The sequence below is a fragment of the Mastigoproctus giganteus genome, chromosome 11, assembly GCF_048544385.1.
Source record: "Mastigoproctus giganteus isolate SK-2022 chromosome 11, ASM4854438v1, whole genome shotgun sequence".
Taxonomy (NCBI): Eukaryota; Metazoa; Arthropoda; class Arachnida; order Uropygi; family Thelyphonidae; genus Mastigoproctus; species Mastigoproctus giganteus.
The window spans coordinates 107,414,051-107,436,619 of NC_143585.1; the positions used below are offsets into that span (position 1 = coordinate 107,414,051).

At 37.8% G+C, this 22,569-nt stretch overlaps 1 protein-coding gene across 1 annotated transcript in view; it reads left to right on the top strand.

Moving 5' to 3' along the window:
* LOC150078338 (lipase maturation factor 1-like) overlaps positions 1-22,569 on the top strand; it is a 69,573-nt gene that overhangs the window by 13,647 nt on the left and 33,357 nt on the right. Inside the window, 2 exon segments of the mRNA XM_090384184.1 lie at positions 2,158-2,243; positions 8,091-8,311. Of these exon segments, the coding sequence (XP_090240310.1) occupies positions 2,158-2,243; positions 8,091-8,311 (307 nt within the window).

Below are 22,569 nucleotides of genomic sequence, written 5' to 3' on the forward strand. Positions count from 1 at the left end.
AGTTAGCTGTAGGTAGAAAGTTGAAATTTGGAATGGATGCAGGAAATGCAAAAAACATTCAAACACTTCCACCACAAGGCAGTGGCAGTTGACCTTGTGTGCAACTCCTAGAGTACTTTATACTTGAGTTTATCGAAACTTAGGTATGAAGATGTTTAATGTGGTGACTTTGTGTACACTACCATACTATGCTTCCAGTATAGTATGGCATGGTCAACTGTTGCCTGAAGCATATATTACAAGGAATGGTAGTGACATGCGTTGTGATGCTTTCCCTATAAACAAAATTCAAAAGGATTGAGGTCTGGAGATCAAGTTGGCCAAACATTTCTAGAGTGATGGGAAATAATGTGATTATAATCGAATGTATCAAAGGAGCTGAGTTTCTGGCTGACCAACGTGCAGAGGATTCCCATCCTGTTTAAAATCAGTTGTTTCCAAAAATCTCTTACCCCTGAAAAAAAAAAACAAACTAGGAATTATTACATGATGATAATGGAGAAGATTGCAGTAATGCTTTGAGTGTCATGGTACATGTTTCTGGACCATGAGCTAGAACTAAAATGGTCCAGTTATGAAATTTGCCGTAAACCTACAGCAAATGCATGGGCAAGGAAGAGGCTTTTCATCATCAACTACCTTCGGAAATGATCCCAACAATTTGGTTATGAGTATTCACACTACTAGTTAATTAGAAATGAGCTCCCATTTGTCCACAAGATGGTCCCTGCCGTTGCCTGAAACCATAGACCAAAGTCATTATGTTCATGTAGATTGGCTTATGTTAGCTATTACATCCACATGGATCTTGTTTAGGTAGCAACAAATGGATTGAAGAACTTTATGCATAGTTGACAGCTGCTGTGAATAGGGGACATCATTTACTGTGAGCTACAGATAAGTCATCCATTTCATTTTCTTATAATTTTGAACCCATTTTTGGAAAGTGTCCTCTTCTCAATCCTTTTAAGTGCAGCCATGGAGTTGCTCCTGTTACGGTAAAATAAATCAGCTTTAACAAAAAAAATGTGATCCTTCTTTTGGAGTACTATTTGAGATCTGTTTATTGTTTTTAAATCCTCTCAGGAACATCAGTGATGGCTATGTGGTGAGGTCCATCTGTTGTGGAAGTTGATAGCTTAAATAAATATAAGACTGAACTAGACTAACATTTGGAGTGACTGGATGGATGAAATGGGAAGGGTTTTTTTTTTTTTTTTTTTTTTTGGCTGATGCTATATAAGCTTGCTTTCTTGCATCATATGCTTCAACTAATGCTAATGTTACATATGCATTCTGGTGCACACAATATCAGTCATTCCCTGATGGTAGTTTTTGGAACAAGTTATTATTATTTTTTTTTTTTTTTTTTTTGCACTTTGTATTTCTGCATGATTGGATAGTATACATTCAAGTTTTACCTTTTTATTATTATTAAAATCCATATGATGCAAGGAAGCCTGAGGCTTATGCTCAACCAACCAAAAAATATATCTATTGAGAGAGAGAAGTAGAAAGGAATTGCCAAAAAAGAGAAGAATGATGATATCCAGGCTCAGGACCCTGGATGTGCCAAGCCCATACTCACCAGATGTGAGCCTTTCTGCCATTAATGGTTTTCCACCTACATATAGCTTAATTGACAAAACTGATGTGAGCCTTTCTGCCATTAATGGTTTTCCACCTACATACAGCTTAATTGACAAAACTTATGAAGTCTACTAAATTTAAAAAAAAAAAAAAATTAGTAGACTGTAACTTCTGGGAACTTACAAACTATTGGCTAGAATAAGATTTCAGCCTAGTGTAACTGACAATTTCTCATGCTATTGTTCCTTGGGGAAAAGTGCACTTTGATAAAGAATAGTTTGAGATGGAGGATAAGGTTGTAAATGTGGAGTAGTTGGTTAAAACAGTAATGGTAAATCTTTAGCTAATTATTTGTTTGATTTGCAAAACAGCACATTAGAGTTCAGTAGTCTAATTGTTTTTGTTTGTTTAACTGCAGTATTGCCTCATACCAGATTGATCATTTATTTTTGTTTTGTGGAAGTTTATTTTGATTGAATAGTGGTATGATTCTAGATAATAATGCATTTTTATTTTGAAGTGTATAAAAAAGAATGTTTATATTCTTATTTATATTACTGTAACCAGGTGTGGCCTTTTTGATTGCTTTCCATCAAAATAAATATCTCCTAGGTGGTAATGGATTAATGCCTGTTTCACTGTTTTTATCTGAGGTGAGATTTCCTACAAAAATTCTGTGAATTAAATTTTTTTTTTTTTTCTAAGAGAATTTGTGAAATGCAGTTTGCTAGAAATAGGTTGATTATACTTATTGAAACTAACAAAAGAACATTGTTCTTATTACAAGGTGTTATCAAAAGGTTCAGGGACTGAACTAATATTTGGAAAATACGAAGCTTACTGCCTGTTTGGGTGGATTTCTTTTGAACTAGTCTTCTTGATACTGTATACACAGATTTCAACACTTTTGCAACATCCGTAAGCATTCTGATAAGGTTTCTTTTTGATTTACTGAGGGTTGTTATGTTGAGTTACGAATAATTTTCTCAATTGTTGAAAATATGTGGCTTTTCAAGGAGACTTTAAGCTTGAGTGATGAAAAAAAAAATCACAGAGAGCTAAATCTGCTGTGTATGGTAAATTATGGGGGAAAGCACCACATATGCAGGAGTATTGTTAGGATTCAAGTGCCAATTCTCTCAAGCCTACCTTTTCCAAATAACATTGAGTTCACTCTTTGACCATGTGGGATAAATTCACAATGAACAATGCTCTGAGTGACACAAAATATAAGCATGATTTTCACATTTGTGGAAGTTGATAGGTTAAATAAATTTAAGAAGAAACTGGACAGGCATTTGGAGGGAATGGTGTGATTTTTTTTTTTTTTTTTTTTTTTGGCTGATGCTGCATAAGCTCATTCACATGCTACTACATTTGATTGAGCTCGGTGAAGGCTGAATCTTTTGTTTAGAGGAGTCGGCTTTTGTTTTCTGGACCATAGTCATGCACCTGAATGATATGCAGGGATAAGGAGGTGATTATTGCCTTGTATAAGGCAATGGTCAGGCCACCCCTGAGTACTGCGTACAGGTCTGGAAGCCTCATTTTAGGAAAGATGTCGAACAAGTACAGAGAAGGGCAACAAAGGGGTGCTCTAATAGCGGCACCTGCGAGGTGAGCTGATTGAGGTGTATAAAGCTTTGAATGGGTTGAGCAGGCTCAATGCTGATGGGATTCTTGCTCAGTTACAAACCTGAGGGGGCATAAACTGAAATTGAGGAAAGACAGTTCTCGAATAGATGTATGGAAATTTGCCTTTAGCCAGCGAGTAGTTGATTGGTAGAACAAACTTCTGTTGTTGTGGAAGTTGATAGCTTAAATAAATTTCAAGGAAGAAGTGGACAAACTTTTGGAGCGAATGGATGGGTGAAATGGGAAGTTTTTTTTGGTTGATGCTGTATGAGCTTGCTTTCTTGCATCATATGCCTATGCTAATTCATCACCAGTAATGATGGAAGAAACAAAGTATGGGTCATCTGCAGTATGTTGGCAAAGATCCTGACATGCGCAAACCTGTTGCTGTCTGTGTAATCATCAGTGAGGATGTGCAAAGCACAAATCTGGCTAAAACACATTGCATTCCAAGCTTTGTGCTAAAATTGATTGATGGGTTATAAGAAATACCAGTTTCACCATGAGTTTCACAGATATTTAACTGTTAATCACTCCTGCCCAGATCACAAACACGAGGGATCAAATCTTTGTGGTTTCTGAAGTTGAAGGGCAACCAGAATGAGAATCATCCGCGATGGAAAAGTAGTCCTCTTAAAACTTTGTTAACCACTGGAAAGTCTTCAAGCAACACATATCATCTTCCCTCCAAAGCTGTTTTTAACATTTCATAGATTCATATTGCAGTTTTCCTTAATTTGGGAAAAAAAAAATTGATGTTCAGGGAAATTGGTCATTTTAATGAAGTGAAATGTTTAGCCTTGCTAACTCAGACTGACTGCAGATAATTTCAGTAGTATGCCTAGATGAGTCCCTGAACATGTTTCCACTTGTTATGATACTGGAATTTCAAGATACAAAGCCAGTCCTTGAACTTTTTGATCACACCTTGTGTTCTGCATGTTTGAAACATTACTTGTCTACAGGACCATGCCGAGCCATTTTAGTACCTAAGGCAAGAATGAAAAATTGCACCCTACTGTTAATGATGGCAACGTTGGCAATTAAGAGTTCTTTCTTTTTGCAGCCCTTTCAGCTTTTCATGTGAGGCAAGAGCCTCGTTCGCCTTGGCACGGCTCTGCTTGCCTACTTTCTAATTAAGTAAATAGAGAAATAAGTTAATTTAAAACATTTGTCACTAACTTCTATAGAGAAGTTCCCAAAATTATTATGCTTCCGTGTTTCCTGATATGTGTCTGCAAAATGGAGTGCAGCATTTTACTAAAGACAGGAAATCTGCCATAACTGACACAGTATGAGGTTGTTTTGGTTATTTGAGTGACCTATCAACCTAAGAAAAATAAATGAATAACAAAGTAAAACTGAATTTTTGGATATTTACCAATGTAAACCGTATACAGGACAATTGAAAAAAGTAAAATTTAACCCTGTTATTCAGTTAGGGAAGGATGCTATGTGGTTGTTTTCATTTAGGCTGTTTGCCTATGTTAAAGTGTCTTGCTGATACTCTCCCTGCACACCAACCCTGATGTGCAAAGTTCACCCGTGGATCCAGGATAAAAACTTGACACTATCCTGTTGGCTAATGGAGTTAATCACTCACCTATAAATTACCTGCTGGCAGTGCCTTCTTGCCAGTATGCACGTCAAGTTTCTGGGAACATTGGCAAGAGGAACCTGTCAGCAGGTAAGAATTTAATCCATTTATATTTACCTTAGATTTCCTATTGTGAAGGCAACTTAATAATTTCGAATCATAATTTGCAAATTGTAATATTGCTAATTATAAATGTAATTGTAACCTTTTTCTGTTTCCCCCAACAGCATGGTCTGTTAATGGGTATTGGTAAGATAGCTGACAGGTTACTTTAATGTGTGGTAATGTAGGCAAATAGCTTAATAAACTATATTATTAACTTCATGTGATATTAATGTAATAATTACAAATTTTTTTTTGTTTAGGTGCCATGAAGTGTTTAGACTTAAACTAATTATTTTAGTTCTGCATTTTTGTAAGTTCATTTTATTTCACATATGAGGGCTGTTCAATGAAGAATGATCATAATTTTTCCTGAACAACTGTACTGTTTTTATCTAAGCTGCAGTTGACTTGTGTGACCTTGGTTGTTGGTCAGGTTTATGCCTGCTGTAACATTTGAAGAACAGTGTCGCTCTCAAATTTTGTTTCTCTTTGAAGAAAATATCAGGTGACATGTATGAAATGTTAAGAGGTTTATAGTGGAGCTCACAGGTGGTTTAGAATGTTTAAAGATGGATGTGATTCAATCACAACAGTTAGCAGTGCCTGGAGCTCCAACCACTGCTGTCACCACAGAAATCATAAACACTGCTTCTGTAATCATAAGAGAAGATTATTGTATAATAGTAGAGTGAATGTCAGTATGAAGCACACATGGTATTCTCCATGACCATTTGCATATGGCACATGTTTGTGCCATATGCAAAGACTATTCACACCTGAGTAACAGCAAGTTTGCACAGAGGTTTGTCAGGAACTGCAATGGATGGTTGGTGAGTTTCTGCACAGGGTGATAATGGTGGATGATATCGACGTCATTGCTACTACCCAAAAAAGAAAGTTGTGGCTTCTGCAGGAAATGTTATAGTAATTTCTTTGGTTTTTTTGACATCCAAAGAATAGTTTCCAACATGTTGTGCCACGTCTTGTTATTTGAAACAAGTTTTGTTTTTCGCAGCTTTGCACTTGCTGGTTATGTATATAGATTAGATTATTTTTGTACAGAGACATTTTCTCTGCATATTCATTAATTATTGTTTAATACTTGATTTGTTATACTTAGAATTGTTTTTGATTTGGTTAACTAATTTATTTGTACAGTATTTATTGGTTTTGCCTTGGGTGAGTTCTTTTTGTGTCTGTTAATTTATTGGTTGACTGGTTTTTCAGCTAAGATTTTAATTACTTATTTTGTAAATACTGTATATTTTACTCTCTGCTTATGCAGTGTAATTTGTTAATATGTTTACTGCTATGTTTCATATCGGTGACATAAGTATTTATTCTTTTAAGTAGCTATCTAATAGCCACTTGTACATTACCTACGTTCTTTTCTTTTTCCCCTTGTCGGTGCAGGTTGGGCTTCCTTCGGGCTTCAAGTTCTCTCGCTTGTTAGATTTTCCAACTAGTGTTTTGCTTTCTTTTCTCCTCCCTACTCCTTATTTATTATAACCTGGATGGGCTAAGAAGTGGCAACTGAAGTTTAACCTTGACAAATGCAAAGTACCAACTGTGTGGTACTACACTTAAGGTGGTAGAAAATGAAAAAGACCTGGGAGTAATTGTGCAGTCAGATATGAAGTTTTCTGAGCAATGCAGACAGGCTGCCTGGGGTTTTGTCACTGATATATAGGAATTTTGCTAGCAGGGAAAAGGAGGTGATTGTCCCTCTGTATAAGGCAATGGTTAGGCCATGCCTTGAGTACTGCGTACAGGTCTGTAGGCCTCATTTTAGGAAGGATGTAGATTTACTTGAGCGTGTACAGAGAAGAGCAACAAGATTGGTGAAGGGAATGAAGGGATCCTCTTACCAAGAGAAGCTTAAGTTCTGCAAATTGCAGTGGCTGGAGACTAGGCACCTGCGTGGTGATCTGATTGAGGTGTATAAGGCCTTGAATGGGTTGAGCACGCTGAATTCTGATGGGATCCTTCACTTGTTCAGATTACGAACCTAAGGGAGCATAAATTCAAATTAAGAAAAGATAGATGTGCGGAAATTTGCGTTTAGCCAGTGGGTGGTTAATTGCTGGAACAAACTTCCATCTGTTGTAGTGGAAGTTGATAGGAGGGAATTGTGTGATTATTTTTTTTTTTTGGCTGATGCTATATAAGCTCATATACACTTGGTTTCTTGCGCCACTACTACTGCTAGCATTGATATGACTGCCATCAGTCCCTGAAGCCGCTGCTTATTCTAAGAAAAGTAGTGCAAGAATCACCTTCACCTCTGCCTGCAGCTACTTTTAACCTTTTAGTCTGTGAATTCCCCCCAAGCTAGCAGTTTTCCGACCCACCTAACACCGCCATGATAGCATCAGCAAATATTCTTGCATCCTTCCTATTTAAGTGTATTCCATGCCAAAAAAAATTCTACCCTGGGCCGAATTGATTGACAAGGCTCTCATCATGTACTCCTTCCTATTGTGTCTGGGCAGAATTGCAGACACTTTCAAATTTAACCTAACTCACGACGTTTTTGCAAACTGACCTGCACTTGTTAAGTCAATCTGCAGATCTCATACTCTTAATGTCATTGGTGCTAACGTGTATAACAATATCACCTTTTGTTCCCTTAAAAAATTATATATGCTTTACAACTTCATCAACTTTTGCCCCTGGTCCTATTCCGTCTCCCTGATAATAGTCACCAACAATAACTAACTCCTGTGGGACCAGCACATTCTGTGTTGGCTGATGCCCAGGAGTGAGCTTGACGGGGCCCCTCATTAATTTCTTCGAGGGCATCTACCCTACACCTCAAGCTCTCATAGATGCCCATTAGAACACTGTTTACAGATACAGCCAAATTTATTTTTTTTGATGTTGCAAAGCATATATATGCCAAGAATGGTGTACCAGATAAAATAGATTATTTTGATCTTGACTGTAAGGTATGATGAAAAAATAAAGGTAATTTAGATGAATGGTTGATTAGAAAAAAAATAGGCAAGTTTGAATGTGCATGCAATGCTGCTGACTTTTTGAGTGGTGGTTAATTGATATTATAATTTTTGTTAACCTTCCTTTGAGTTATAAAGGGGGTTGGGTAGTAATAATGTTAATACAAGGTAATTTTGTTTCTGACATTTTTTTATCATAATTGTAGGTAAAAGCTCGTGCAGGTGGGATCAATTTCCAAGCTGTTACTCATGTACCATCACTTCTTTGGCTGGTAAAAACAGAAAACATCGATTTCTATCTTGATCTCTTTGCTTCAATAGGATTGGCTGTTTCTGTGGTTATCTGTATAACAGGTGCTGCCAACATGATTGCAATGCTCACGTTGTGGATTTTGTATCATTCAATTGTGAATGTTGGTCAGAGATGGTATGTATAGTGGACTTCAGGAATAGGAATCTTTCTCTTGCATTAATTGTTTAGTGTATTTTTTTTAGCTGAATTAGATTACAGTAATTAATTTTTTTTTTTTTTTTTTTTCAGATTCAGGCTCTGTTTTCCAGAGCTTGGAAATAATTTTCCCAAAAAATCAGTTGTTTTTAATTTTGAGAAAAGATTTTGATAGAAAAACTCAAATTCAGCTCTATATAATAGTTGAATGCTGTGTCATGCATATATAATCCAGTTAGATTTATTTTATCTTTGTTTTTTATTATATACTTGAAAGAGTCAAAATAACCCAAAAGAGAGGCTCATTTCAGTAAACTCTGGCAGCCATTGCTGATTACATTGGATCTTTTCTGACTATCTTGGATGTTGTGTAGGAGACATATTAAGATTTGATTATCTAAGACAGTAATGCTCAACACGTGACATTTTTGATTCAGATATTAGAAAACTTTTAAACTAAAGTAGCAAGGATGACTTGAGCTATTTTTATTTCTTCCTGCAAATTAGATACAAAGGGTTTGGGCATTAATGGTGCTCAGATACTGTGTAAAGAATTTAAAAGTTTTGTAAGCCACCTCTTGCAAAGTTGAAGCATTTGGTTCCCATTATTAGTTTGCTGGCAGTTATATGAAAACAGTCACGAGCTATCACACCAAATAATTAATTTGGTGTTGTGGCTCTCTCATAATATTTTTTTATTCCAGTAAATGGTGACATGAGAGAGAAATGAGTCATAAAGTTGACCAGCACCCCTGAGGTTGAAGAAAGATCAGTACCAAGTCTTTTTTTAGAATTTTTACCATTCAAAGAACAGTGATAAGTAATTCTGAGACCTGCACCTGTAACTTCTCTGCAGAGTTTTTTTTTTTATAGATGTGTCTCAAAAATAACTTTTTATCTTATTGAGTGGGCCTCTTTATATCTGAATTTCACCTATTTAACAAATTTACTTAAATGATATTTGAATAGAATTTTTTCCCAACTAAAAATTCAGGAGAAATTATATTCTGTCTGGTAAGCTACTTTTGCATTCCTTAACTGAAGATAGGAAGGGATGGTTAATACTGCTTCTTCTCCTGTAAAAATTATAAAATCTGGTTCTGACAAACTGGAAGCAGTTATTATTGTATATATAGATCAGGTATTTATTTACCCACCATTATTAGCCTGTTGGCAGTTGTGAAACATATACCAGATGTTGCCAACTTTGAAAAACATTTTTACTGTAGTCAATGTAGATGGACTTGTCAAATTTTTAATAGAGAAAACTGTATCAAAAATTTACTTTATTTTGGAAAGTACTGAGTTACTCGGGAGTGAACACAGAATAGTTTTGGACTGAAGTGAAAAAAAGTTGGGGATCAAAATTACTCCTCAGTAGGTTAATGTTCACAATTTGAGCCTCCAATGAAGAAGCTTAACTTAATTTTATTTCCTAGGCAACTTGAAATTTCAACTGAACTGTCCCCATAATTATGTTTCGAGATTTAATTTTTGTATCCCAGCTTTTTGGATCTGTGGTCCTACAAACACAAGTCCTGAGCTGGATATCATCATTTTTGCCGATTCCTTTCTACTTCGGTCTCGGGGTAACTTGTGAATTTTTTTGCTGGTGCAGCATAAGCCTCGGATTTCCTTTGTGTTAGTTATTTTGGATTTTTTAGCCCCCTGCAAACTTGTAATATATACTGAATATGGCCAAAATACCATAAAACGAATAGAAACAACAACCACAGTCCATGTAGACAAACCCTGGATTTCATTTTTCCCTACATTGCACATTACTCACCTTGCTTCTTGATTTGTCCTTGATAATCGTTACCTTTCAATCTACAAAATGAAGTCATTCTATTCTAGCTAACAGTTTTTAAGCATATACAGGGTGTCCGTAAATGATGTTTCAGAATTGCTGAAAGATCAATTCAATAAGTTTTTTTTTATAAATTGCCACTCGACTGCCAGTTTTGCATTCTGGGTGTTAGCATTTGATGCAACAAAATCTGTTGTTATAGGATTTCTTTTCGTGGGACAATGTGTACATTCCTCCACTGCAGGAGCTGAAGGCCTTTGGTAAAATTGATTGCGAAATGAAGCACAGTGTGTGGCAGGAGATTGAATATTGCTATGATATCGTTCGAGTTACTCATGGTGCCCACATAGAACTTTCAGCTGGTATGTGTTTCATGGTGTAGCTTGAAGTAATTCTGAATAAAAAAAAATATCAAAATCGGAAACATCATTTATGGACACCCTGTATTTCTGATTTTATTTACGAAATGCTTGTGCAGTCTCTTTAGCAGTGCCAAATGATGCAAGCTTATACAGCAAACTGAAGCCTTTCTTGGTAAGAGCACCCCTTTGTTCCTTTAAACAATATTGTTGCCCTTTTCTGTACTCGTGTATGCAGTACTCAAGATGTGGCTTTATTCAGAATTTCTGATTTTCCCCAACTGTGCTAAGTTTTTACAGTAAAACAAGAAATCTAGGGGGGAAAAACAGCATATTTTCCAACTTCTTATAAATTATTCTGAGGCTAGTGCTGCATTTGATAAACTTAAGAAGAAAATTTCATTTTCTCTCTAAAAACTGAAGATGCTGCACAGGGGAAAAACCTGTCTGTCTCTCTTTTTCCACCCCTACTTCTTGATCTTGCTTTTTGAGTTCAGAGGGTTCATCTGAAACTCTGGTAAACTGGACTTGCAGCTTCAAGGGAGACAAATCCCCCATAAATTTTCAGTCATCATCATCAGCCATTTTCAGTCCACTGCAGGATGAAGGCCTCTCCAGCAACTTTCCAGTTCCTTCTGTTTTGAGCACTGGCCCTCCATTTACTACCCAAAAACTCATGAATTTCATCTATCCATCTCCGCCTTTGTCTTCCAGGTTTTCTTCTAGCTCCTCTTGGGTACCATTCTGTTATTTTCTTAGTCCATCTGTCATCATGTGGCCCTGAGTGCCAAGCGATAGTGACAAGCGATTTTCTCAGTGATCTATAGAGTGCTCTTATTAAAGAAAAAGTTTTATTTGATTTCTAGTGTCTTTTTCTATTTAATTTACTTCCAGTTGTTCTGTGCTTAAAGTATTAAGTAAGAACACAGAAAGGAAAACAACCTTTCTTTATTTAGTATATATATTTTACTAATAACAAACAACTAACTTCTACAACCGCTTGGTCACTGGTGGCACCGCTCCTGCCTCCACGTGGCGGGGCTGGTAACCTGGGGGATAAGACAACCCCCGGGGCTAAAAGGAGCAGAGATGGAAACAAGTGATTTTCCACGCTTAGAGCCGAAGAGCTCTCAATTAAATGAGACACATGACACTGACCATGACTCCTCTATCTCAAAGAGAATGAAGAAAGACACTGGCAGACAGGAATTACCAGCCTTCCTGATTATACATTCTCTGTCAACGCAACCTGTCGGCAAGCTCTCCCCCTTCACCATTCAGAGATGCCTAGAACATGCTGCAGGTTCACCAAAAATGGTGAAACGTCTTCAATCTGGAGATTTGTTAATAGAGACCACCAATTCTAGACATTCTGAGCTACTACTACGTCTGACAACCTTGAGTGGAATCCCAGTTCAAATCACACCACACACCACCCTCAATTCTTCAAAGGGAGTGATCACTGAATGGGATTTATTGAACGTCCCCGAAGATGAAATAGTTCAAGAACTTAAAGAACAAAACGTCACTCAAGCAAAAAGGATCATGATCCGAAAAGATGGCAATTTAGTCCCTACCCGGAGTATAATTTTAACATTCAGTTCTCCAAATCTACCATCTTCAGTCAAGGCAGGATATTTAAACTGTCGCGTTCGGCCCTATATCCCGAACCCTCTAAGATGTTTCAAATGCCAGAAATTTGGCCATTCCCAGATAGCATGCCGTGGAGATGCAACTTGTGCAAACTGTGGGTGTAAAACTCATACACAAACAGAATGTAAGGCACCAACTCCACAGTGTCCGAATTGCAAAGGCAACCATCCCGCTTATTCCAAAGACTGCGACCTCTGGAAGTTGGGGAAAAAAATACAAAAATATAAAATTGAAAATAAGGTTTCCTATCAAGAGGCAAGAAAACAAGTAAAATTAAGTATGCCGAAACACACCTATGCTACTGCTACACACAGTCACCAATCAGTAGCATGTCAGACTGAAGTGACCATTCCTCCAGACACATCGATCTCCAACTGGGCTCGGTTAGTCCTATCCAATGAACACCCATCTCCACCAAACGTAGTAGACCAATGCAGTAATACACCACTAACAGTTCCATCCCAGACACCTCCCCGTTCTCAAACAGTAGATAATTTACAGAAACCAGATCCTGTTGAGGCAAAGCAATCTCATATATCAAGCATGGACACTGATGACATAACTAATCAGGATCTGCTGGAAATACATGCAAATGGAGATATGGAAGAAATTAATGACTCAGAACGCCCTACTTTTTTAAGAAAAGAAAAATTAAAACTCGAAAGAGGTAAACAAGCCACCCACAAAAAACAGACAGACTCAACTTCCACCCACAGAACTAAATAATGGAACAGATCATACAGTGGAATTGCAGAGGTTTTCGCAGCAGTATTGACGATATTTATGAATTAATTCACCATTTCAAACCCGCTGCTATGTGCTTACAAGAAACCAATTTAACACCACAAGTCTCCGTTTCAGTCAAAAATTATACCATCTTCAGAAAAGATCGATCTGAAACTAACAGTCCTCATGGAGGAGTAGCTGTTCTTGTGGAATCAAGAGTCCCTTCCAGGCAGATTCCTTTGAAAACACCATTAGAAGCTGTTGCAACCCGTATAGTTATCGGTATTACATTGACAGTGGTCTCGATATATCTTCCGCCAAACCATCCATGCACATTTCAGGATCTGGAAAACCTTATTTCTCAATTACCATCTCCAATCTGTCTATTAGGCGATTTTAATGGACATAATCCATTGTGGGGTTCACTGGTCTCAGATGGACGTGGCGAACTTATTGAAATGCTACTTGATAGAGAGAATCTGACACTGTTGAACACTGGCTTACCCACCTACATCCATTTTCCTACTGGGTCAAGCACTGCTATCGATCTCTCAATCTGCTCTCCGATCCTGTTCCCAACCATAGAATGGACAGTACACGACAATCCTCTAAACAGCGATCACTTTCCGCTGATTTGTAGCATTCAATCCACCCATTTCAAACAAACGCAAACAAAAACTCAATGGAAATTTTCCAAAGCAAACTGGACAAAATTTACCAATCATGTATCTTTTGATGAGGATATTATTACGTCTTTTCCTATTGACGCTGCCACCGAATATATTACAAAGCAGATACTAACAGCTGCAACAACAGCCATCCCAAAGTCTCAAATAAGAAAGCATCGGCATACCAATCACTGGTGGAATGGTGATTGCAATAAAGCGAAAAAGGAAAAAAATGCAGCATTGGAATACCTTCCGCAAATATCCCACCACTGCCAACCTTATTAACTACAAGAAACTGAGAGCCAAAGCTCGTTTCATCCGGCGAAAGGCCAAAAAAGATTCATGGATAAAATTCGCCTCCTCAATCAACAAAGATACTGATACCCGAATAATCTGGGAAAAAATAAAGAAGCTAAGTGGAAAATATCATGTACCACCTTCTCCTATTATTAACTGGAATGGGAAGGAGATCTCCTCTCCTGGAGAGATTGCCAATGCCTTAGGAACTGTGTTCTGTGAATTATCTGCCTCAAGTGCATATCAACAGTCTTTCCAAAAAATTAAAGCCGGAATAGAGAAAAGGAAACTGAACTTCAAAGCTAACTGCCATTTACCCTATAACCAGCCACTAACAATTTCTGAACTGAAAGAAGTTTTGTATACCTCAAGAAACAGTGCTCCTGGCCCTGACGGAATTTACTATATAATGCTTCAACATCTCAATCAGAAATCACTATCTTTATTGCTTAAACTTTACAATCGGATATTCTCAGAACATATATTTCCGACCTCCTGGCAACATTCTTATATAATAGCTATACCGAAACCTGGAAAAGATCACTCGATTCCACACAATTATAGACCAATTTCTCTTACCAGCTGCTTGAGTAAGGCTTTGGAAAAAATGGTTCACCATCGTCTCACATGATATCTTGAATCCCGAAACATAATCAGTAATAATCAGTTTGGTTTTCGAAAGAACAGATCATCCCTAGACCTCATGACCAAAGCCGAATCCAACATAAGAAATGCATTCATCAGAAATCAACATCTCGTCATGATATGCCTTGACATAGAGAAGGCTTTCGATACCACATGGCGATACGGCATCCTAAGAGATCTCCATTCTATTCATATGAGAGGGCACTTACCATATTTTATTCAAAGCTTTCTTCGACATAGGTCTTTCCAAGTTAAGTACCGGCAGGTTTTATCTCAAACATATATACAAGAAGAAGGAGTCCCACAGGGCTCTGTTCTTAGTGCCACTCTGTTCTCACTACGAATAAACAATATTACAAACTGCATTCCAAACACAGTTGACTCATATCTCTATGCAGATGACCTTACCATATCCTGCCATTCCCAGAATATGAACTATATCGAGAGGCATCTACAAATATCCATAAACAACATTGAATTATGGATGGCACAAAATGGATACAGACTGTCACGCCACAAATCAACAGCCATACATTTCTGCACAAAGCACAGAATGCATCCTGAACCCGAGTTGCACTTGGCCAATCACCCTATACCAATCGTGAACAGTATTCGGCTCCTAGGGCTAATTTTTGATAAGAAATTAAATTTCCAGGAGCACATAAAATATCTAAGAACCTCATGCGCAAGGAAAATGAATATACTCCGGGTAATCTCCAGTACATCTTGGGGTGCAGATCGCTGTACCCTGCTCCACTTGTATAAGTCACTAATTAGATCTCGGTTAGACTACGGAGCACCTGTTTATGACTCAGCTAGGGAAAGCACCTTAGCGCGTCTTGCGCCCATCCAACATTGGTCTCTTAGGTTAGCCCTAGGTGCATACAGAACATCACCGGTTCAAAGTCTTTACATTGAAGCTCACGAACCTCCACTTAGCATCAGAAGAAAAATGTTACTGATGAATTACTCAGCTAAAATTAAAAGCCTGCCTACTCATCCTGTTTGGCCACTCCTGCATGATCCTCTGTGGAAAACTCACTATAGAAATAAACCCAGAACAATTCAGCCTGCTGGTATCAGACTGCAGATTCTAGCAGAAAGCTGGAACATCCAATTCGATAATATCCTCAGAGAATCAAACGATCCAGATCCCCCATGGTCTACTCTCACATTTTCTTCTCATGAATACCTTGAGCAATGGGGTAAAAGTTCCATAGCAAATATTAACATCCAACAACTACATGATGCTCATACACAAAAGTACCCTGAATTCACCAAGATCTATACTGATGGTTCAAAGTCTGACAATCAAGTGGGTGCAGCTGCTGTCTTCCCTAATTCAACTATCTCATTTTCACTTCCAGTCGAATGTAGCAGTTATACCGCAGAGCTTCATGCCATCAAGCTTGCTCTTGAAAACATCTCACTGCTGTCAATAAATAAAAGTATAATATATACCGATTCACAAAGTGCTATTACAGCTTTGAATGGTATTTCCTTACCTACCAATCCTTTATTAAAACTCATAAAACATAAGCTGATGCAGCTTCATGAGCATAAACAAACTGTTATCTTTTCTTGGGTCCCAGGCCACAGTGGTATCCCAGGAAATGAATGTGCAGATGATGCTGCAAAGCATCCTTCTAATATAGCCTCAACAAATGATCTAGTCCCATATCTTGATTACAGACACAAAATTCAGAAAACATGCATGGAACAATGGACACTTCTGTGGAAAATGCAAACAAATAACAAGCTATTTCAAATAAAATCTGAACCACAATTATGGACTTCTAGCCTTCGTAAAAATAGAAAAGAAGAAGTAATCTTAGCCAGAATCCGAATAGGTCACACTCACCTCACACATCTCTATTTGCTTACAGGGAATGATCCTCCTCAATGTGCAAACTGCTCACAGCCACTTACAGTAAAACATATACTTGTCGAATGTAGCTTGTATAACAATGCCCGACTAATGGCTTTTAGTTCCATCTCAGATCAGCAACAACCTTTGTCTCTCAATAACATCATAGGCAAAGAAGCAAATCTCTCTGAATTATTTCTCTATTTAAAACAAATTAAAGTGTATGATCGTTTTTAACTGCTGTACAAGCAGTTCCCGTATGTAAAATAAATTTATTTGGGAGGTGCAATATGGCCTAAGTTGCCCTTGCACCAAAAAAACACCACAACAACAACAACTGTCATCATGTCTTCGAGCTATGTGTCCTGCCCAAGACCATTTTAGTTCTTTAGTTTTGATAAGAATGTCCTTTACTTGAGTTTGATGCCTAATCCATGTGTTTCTCTTCTTATCTAACAGTCTGATTCCCAATATAATTCGTTCCATTCTTTGCTGTGTAGTTCTCAGCTTCTCTTCCATTCTTTTGGTGAGTGCCCAAGTTTCACTTCCATAAGTCATGGTGGGGAGTATACATTGATTCATTATTTTACGTTTCAGACAAACTGGGATATTGCTCTTCAGTATGTGACTATATTTTCTGAATGCTATCCAACCAAAATTTATTCTTCTCTTGACTTCCAGCCATTTATCATTATGACAGCTAATAACTTGTCCCAGATAAGTATATGACTCCACCTTTTCAATTACTGCTTGTTCAATCATTATTTCCCTTTCCGTGGCATACTTGTTCCTCATTACTTTTGTTTTAGCCATATTCATCTTTAGTCCAAAATCCTTACTAACTGATTAAGATTTTCCTCTAATTCTTTGGGATCGTGGCTTATGACCACAATGTCATTTGTAAATGGTTTAGGTACTCTCCGTTCACATTGACTCCTTTCTGCGACCAGTCTAATCGTCTGAAAGCTTCCTCAAGGGCAGAAGTAAACAGCTTCAGAGATATTGTGTCTCCTTGTCGAACTCCTTTCTCGATTTTAAATTTCCTACTGTCTTTGTCTAGTCTAATAAAGGAAGTAGCACTCTCATATATTTTCTTCAAAATCATAATATATGGGGTAGCTATGCCTTGTCTTTCCAGTGCTCGAAACATTGCTGTATGGAGTCAAATGCCAGGCATAATGGTGTTTTATATTCATTTGCTTTCTCCATTAGCTGTGATATTACGTGAAGGTGATCCATAGTTGAGAATCTTGTCCTAAAGCCAGCTTGCTCTTTCAGTTGATTCTCATCAAGTATTCTTTCTAATCTGTTAGTAATGACCCTTGTGAACAACTTGTAGATGTGGGATAACAAGCTAATTGGTCTATAATTTCTGATTTATCTTCTTTCTTATGCAGCAAAACTATGATTGCATTATTCCACTGCTTAGGCGCACACCTTTTGTAATGCACTTTGTGAAGAGCCTTGCCAGTTTTTGTGTTATGTCTTTTCCTCCCAATTTTAACAACTCTACAGTAACTTCATCTTCCCCCGGGGCTTTCCGATTCTTCAATGCATGTTGTACCTCATCAGGAAGAATATCGGGTATGTCGTATGTGTTGCTACTTTGCAATCCATCTTCCCCACTGCTGGTATCATTCACTTGCTCCTTGTATAATTCTCTATAGTAGTCTTCTGCTATTTGAATTATGCCTTCTCTACTGTTTATAAGTGCACCATCGCTATTCTTCAGTTTCAGTATCATTTGTCTTTCTGTATTACTGCTCATGGCTGCTGATTTAAATCCTTTGTTTTCCCTTAATGCTTGTTCTACTTTTCTTGTGTTAAATCTTCTTATGTCCTCTCTGAGTCTCTTCCTAATGGCTTTGCATAACTCAGTATACTCAATTTTCTCCCTGTCAGTGTTTTTCTTGCTCTTCATTTGTCATCTTCGGTTCATCATGACAAGTGTTTCTTGACTAATTTTTTCTTCTTTGGATTTCTGTTTCCCTATAGGTTTCTTGGGCTTTATCACTTTCAGAAAGTTGTAATATTCCTCGTCGATATCTTGGTCCTGAGCAGTCTGCAGAAGCTCAAACTTGTTCTTAAGTTCCAGTACATACTGCTTTTTCTCCTCCTCTGTTATCTCAAAGACCTTTGTATTATTTACTCGAGTCAGTTTTTTCCTTTCCTTTCCTTTCCTACATCTTACCATTCTGTGATCACTTCCAACATTTACCTTATTCAGGACGGTAACATCATTCACAATATATCTTCTGTTAGAGGATGAAGTCGATTTCATTAGTTGTTAATCCATTTGGACTCTTCCATGTCCACCCTTTTCTTGAAAAAAGTGTTCATTACTGACAGTCCTTGAGATTCTGCAAATTCCACAAGTCTTTCACCAATTCCAAAATTTCCTATAGTTCCTCTTTCTGCATTGTTTTGCCTTTTTCCAACCTTAGCATTGAAGTCTCCCATAATAATAGTGTAGTGGGTTTTCTGCTCATCTAGAAGACTCTCAATTTCGGTGTATAAATGAGTATTAGTCTTGACACCCTTGGTGATGTACTTTTGAATTCCAAAATGTTGTTTTAAATCTTTATGGACCAGAAACCCAACTCCACTTTCACTGTTTCCATTGGTGTACAGCAGATTTCCACTTGATAAACTTATAAGTGATTCATTTCTTCTTCTTGTTTCAGCCAAACCGATTATATTCCAATTCACATTTTCTAATTCCTTTTCCAGCTCTAATATCCTGTCTTCACCGATGAGTGATCGTACGTTATAACAGGCCAAGTTCAGTTTCCATGCACAGCGGCCCGGTCGTACCCAGAGATTCTTAGCATCCTCTGATCCTCTCGCTGCCGTAAGAGGGAGAGTGAAAGCTGCTGGGGACTGAGGGCCATTTGTATTGTTGTGCCGTCATATGCTGGAGGGTTTGGTCTTTTCCTCTTCATGCTGACCAGGCGTCTTGAAGAGAACCACTCTACACGTTCGTTGCCACCTAAGTGACGTAACAGGACTTACCATCGAGAAGGTGTGCATGAGTGGATTTTAGGGAGGCAGGCCAACCGGACTTCTCCTAAATCTTTTGTAATAGAGAGATATTGGATTCATCAGTGTTTTAGGCTGAGTGTCTGATAACACACAGGATACCTGTTCCCCTCTAAGCCCCATTTTCAGAGTAAGGAAGTCCAATTGATTATTGGAGTTGGGAAAATGATAGAGGCAAGGAAATTACTAAGTCTTTGACATGAAATATCAGAGTGGACTTATACACAAGTACTATCCTTGAAAGGAATTGTACAGTGAATAATTAGGGTAACCAATAATTGGAATTCTGTCAGAAAGTAAATAGAGCTTAGAGTGAGTGCAACTTAGACCAGTTATATTTGCAAAATGAATGAGGAAGTGTTTGGGAGGTTTAGATCTTTTTTGTAAATGAGTTTGAGTATTTGTGGTGCATTCAGTAGATGGGAGGGATATGTATGGAGTACACACGGCAAGAATATACTCAACTCCTTGACATAATGTGGCCTCAACAATGTCCAACCCCCCTGCATACACATTACTCAGTCACTATCTGGCAGAGTAGTGGCAGTGAGATTATACACTAGCTGATCTGGATGTCCCCTAGAGAGTTTCCAATAGGTTCAGTTGAGGGGACAATCTGGCAGCTAGCCTGCAAACACCATTTTAGAGCTGTACCCTCGAAATGTAAGGAAGATTGGATCTTGCTATGATTCCGTCATACTGCATGATGGAAGAGATGGGGGTTGCTGCGAGCTTTGCTCTGGAGACTAAACATGGGTAATAAGTAAACTAGTAGTATTACACCAGTTGATGAATCATCTACCACTTAGTACTGCCTGGTGACATAGAGGGGTCACACTTGGATGCTCACTTCCATTATACTGGCTACAGTGTTTCTGCAGCCAGTATAATGGAAGGGGTATACCCAGGGTTGCAATTACAAGTTCCAATATTGTGAAGGTGCAAGAATGACTGAAATTCATTCCACTTGACTTGCAAGTGTCACCTGAATATCAGTTCCATTAGCAATATTTATGTGACTAATATTTAAGGAATTATAAATATGCAAACTTAAGAGCATTTTATTTTTTGAAAATACATCATCAAGGTAACTTCCACATTTCTGTATACAGTCCTCCAATGTTGAGGACATTGCACATATTATCTATAATTGGATGGAGAAGCATTTACACTGCAATTGTGATCAGTGAAGATCTTTTGCTTTTCACATAGCCCCACAAAAAAAAACAAGTGATATGCTGCCAAATCAGGTAATATCCTTGCATGTGACAACTGGGAAAGTGCTGTATATATTAGAATTATGGTGGTACGAGAAGTTGCTCCATTTTATAGTTACAAGTTGTTTCATGATGAAACCAGGTTAATCCTTGCAATAAAAATATTATTCATGGGGAAATAGTGGCATATGTCACAGTTGTTTGTGAAGAAGTTAAGGCTGGATGTAGTTGATGGGAGTTTTTGCTTGTTAACAAACCTAAAAATATGCTTCATCAGTTATAAAATGTTTATTCTCATTCAGAAGAGTCAGGAGTTAACATATTTAAATGCATGGACTGCCTGGGGATTTTATTTGGTGGCAGTTAAGATCTATATGCAAAATGGATCACAAACTCCCATCTGGAATGCTGCTGTTGACAGTGTTGAAGGGCAGTTTTGTAGTATATACATTATAATCCAGAAGCTTCCTTTTAAAGGCAGTGCTGGATTATTATGGCTGATGTGGAAATGATAATGAAATAAATAAGCATTGAAGGGCCATGATTACATTATAATGTTTTCATAAAAAGATGCATGTTACTTAGCTGAATTGCCACCTCCGTAGCCAGGTGGGAAGGAGCAGCAGTGCGTAGCACACGCTTCTTGATTAGACCCAGGGTTCGAGCCCATCACCACCAAATACGGAGGATGCTGAAAGGTCAGGGAATGACCACCGCATATCCCAGAGCAATATGGCCTTAGTTGCTAATGCTCCTAAAAACCAAATAACAGCCTTTTTTGGCATGTGGAAAAATCAATTGCTGATACACTCTCTATATTTAGATGAATAATACTTTGAAAAATAAAGCTATCGAATCAAATTTATCCATTTAATTATAGCAGAACTATAAAGAGACCATATGAAAGGTTATGCTATAAGCAGTGCCAAAACCAAATTTTTGTGTAACTTTGAAAAAAAAAAAGGCTCTCTACAGTGTGGCAGCACTTTTTGAGATCTTTCTACTAGCAGAAGAGAAGCGTGAGGCAAAATCAGTAGTTCTGGCCAACTTACTATATTTCAGTATGCCTTTTGCAAAGGTGACTATGGGTGTCAAAGAAGAAAAATGCACGGGATACATATAAATTAACAGGTGACAGTGAAGCCTATTGCAGATATAAGCTGGTCTGTAATCAGGTTGCAAAGAGTTCTTTACTTATGTAAATTCTAGAAGGAAGGGGATGAATCAGGTTGGTTCTACTGTTGATGATCCTGCTCAGGTAGCTTAAAAACTGAATGAGTATTTTGCATCTGTATTTAAACATGAGGAGTTATTGAGGGAGAGAAATGCCAGTGAGCTAAATGATTTTGTAATAACTCAGAGCAAAGTGGAGGAGAAATTGTTGAAGATTAATATAACTAAATATAATTTTCCTTATGTTTAAGCAAACCCTTAGCCATAATTATGGGAGTTCCCCATGGACTGGAGATGTGCAAATGTGACCCCAATTCATAAAGGAGGATCAAAGGATGATCTGTCTTCTCCCACTCAACCCCAGCTTGACAGAAGCAATTATAGACCTGTTAGTTTAACTTCTTTTCTAGGAAAAGTAATGGAAGCACTGCAGGATCATCTAGACAAGACTTGAGTTATAGTTCAGACTCAGCACAGGTTTGTTAAGGGGAAGTCTTGTCTCACCAATTTGATTGGATACTATGGTGTGGATACAAAGAATAATTTTGATATCATATACTTGGATCTTATGAACTCTTTTGATACTGCTGTGGATAAAGGGATGGTTGAGTGGGAGAAGATAGAGAGTGGTAATCAATGGAAACTGTGCTTAGTGGAGTCCCCAAGGGTCCATTGTTGTTTTCTGTATTGATGATGGTATATCAGACTTAATGTCTAGGTTGGCAGGGTTGTTAATGGCACTACTGCAACAGAATCTAGAAAAGTTGGGCTGAGGGGTGGCAA